The sequence below is a fragment of the Amphimedon queenslandica genome, unplaced genomic scaffold (genome assembly GCF_000090795.2).
Source record: "Amphimedon queenslandica unplaced genomic scaffold, v1.1 AMPQUscaffold_4105_Cont23910, whole genome shotgun sequence".
Taxonomy (NCBI): Eukaryota; Metazoa; Porifera; class Demospongiae; order Haplosclerida; family Niphatidae; genus Amphimedon; species Amphimedon queenslandica.
In genome coordinates, this window is record NW_003555577.1 from 1 (window position 1) to 1485 (window position 1485).

The 1485-nt window shown below is 35.8% G+C and overlaps 1 protein-coding gene across 1 annotated transcript; it reads right to left on the reverse strand.

Moving 5' to 3' along the window:
• Positions 1–489: 489 nt before the first annotated feature.
• Positions 490–1470, reverse strand: LOC109592741 (uncharacterized). The gene is made up of 3 exons (XM_020008117.1): positions 1386–1470; positions 1094–1263; positions 490–896 (listed from the first exon to the last, which is right to left on the reverse strand). The coding sequence occupies exons 1-3, from the start codon at positions 1468–1470 to the stop codon at positions 612–614; spliced, it is 540 nt and encodes a 179-aa protein (XP_019863676.1). The 3' UTR covers positions 490–611.
• Between the last annotated feature and the right edge of the window lie 15 nt (positions 1471–1485).

The window sequence follows — 1485 nt, forward strand, 5'->3', positions numbered from 1 at the left end:
TTACAACAGATTGTTAGCAGCATTGTAAAACTATACTTACTATCATCATGAGTATATGTGTATTGTTTTGTTGTAGATGAATCCTAAAAACTGTAGATCTAAATCAGAATTGTAACACAGCTTACAATTTCATAAGTTGTTGAATTGATTGGTCGCCATACAGTTAGAGTAATGCGATAAGTTGTATCTTCACTCAAACTGTTGTCATAAAAATCCATTTCATAACTGTTAATAGATCCTGAACATGTTGCTGGTACAGCAGCATTGAGATACCACCTCCCTCCAATGTTACTGACATAATCCACAGATTGGTAGTCATCTCCTACTTTACAAGTTTGCAAGGTATCTAACAGAGCAAAACTTAGAAGTTAAATAGATTCTTAATTAGATCTACCAGCTAAAAGGGCGATAAAAAGTAGAGCAAGCATCTTCACCGAGCTGAGGTAGGAGGGGGTAAGGGGTGATAAACATATTCATAGCACTGCACTATTAAAAGTTTATAAAAGACTATAATTTTCTTCAAAACAATGCAGAAGTATGTATATCAGCAAAAGTATGTATGCATAAAAAGGCCTATCCTATTAAACAGATAAATAAATGAGATAAAAAGTTTAATATAAAGTATCAGATTGTCCAATAGGCACTTCAGCTTCACTGATCTTGGCAACATCATCAGGTGAAAGAGGTACCAACTCGTCCATCTCAACGGACTCCGTTCCCAGCACTGAAGTCCCAATGGCTCTACCTCCTCCTCCTCCTCCTCCAAGATCAGTAGCTTCTTTGTGATAGACTGGATTACTGAAATCAGTCTCATACGGATCAGTAGAGTACAATGGATTACTCTCCTTTATCGGAGGCAGGTCTTGATCATCATCTGATGAATCATCTTGGAACAACTATAAAAATAATGATTACAATAAAAGTGGCTTTAAAAGTACAATACATTATTATCAATAGGTTCTTCTTGGGTTTGTTTGATGCTTAAGCTGTAATACATGTAGATAGCACGCGATATAAAAAGAAGTAGCCAGAGCAAAGCTCCAGATTATAGAAAAAGTGAATCCATTATATTATGACTATTTCATTTGCTTACTGGTTTCTGTATTCCTGGTTTAGGTAATCCAAGCCAACTCGTTTTCTCAATGGTTTTCTTAACTCTTTTCTTTCCTCCTCTCTGTGTCTCCTGTAACTCAATTTCAACTGTCCTTTCGTACTGCATGGCACGCCCAGTCTCAGGATCAATAACCCCGCCATGCATTCGCTCTGTGTATAAAGACAAGGAGGCAATCAACAGTAGAGAATATTATCATAGTTATTATAGACACAGTAACTCAAAAATTATGATAAATTATGCAAGATTAAAATTTTAAAGTATTATAACTGACCATGATGTCCAGACTCATTCAATATATTAGGGTTAGGAAGAAGAGCAGATTCTTTATGTTTGCTGCGTCTATTCTCCTCACGCATCCTGAAAATAAATAA

What these genes read in the sequence shown, in the direction of transcription:
- LOC109592741 (XM_020008117.1), bottom strand. Translation starts at nt 1,470, where the DNA reads ATGCGTGAGGAGAATAGACGCAGCAAACATAAAGAATCTGCTCTTCTT. An exon ending in GAATGAGTCTGGACATCATG is followed by an intron (nt 1,264 to 1,385) that starts GTCAGTTATAAT and finishes CTTTATACACAG; the next exon opens with AGCGAATGCATGGCGGGGTT. An exon ending in AACCAGGAATACAGAAACCA is followed by an intron (nt 897 to 1,093) that starts GTAAGCAAATGA and finishes TTATTTTTATAG; the next exon opens with TTGTTCCAAGATGATTCATC.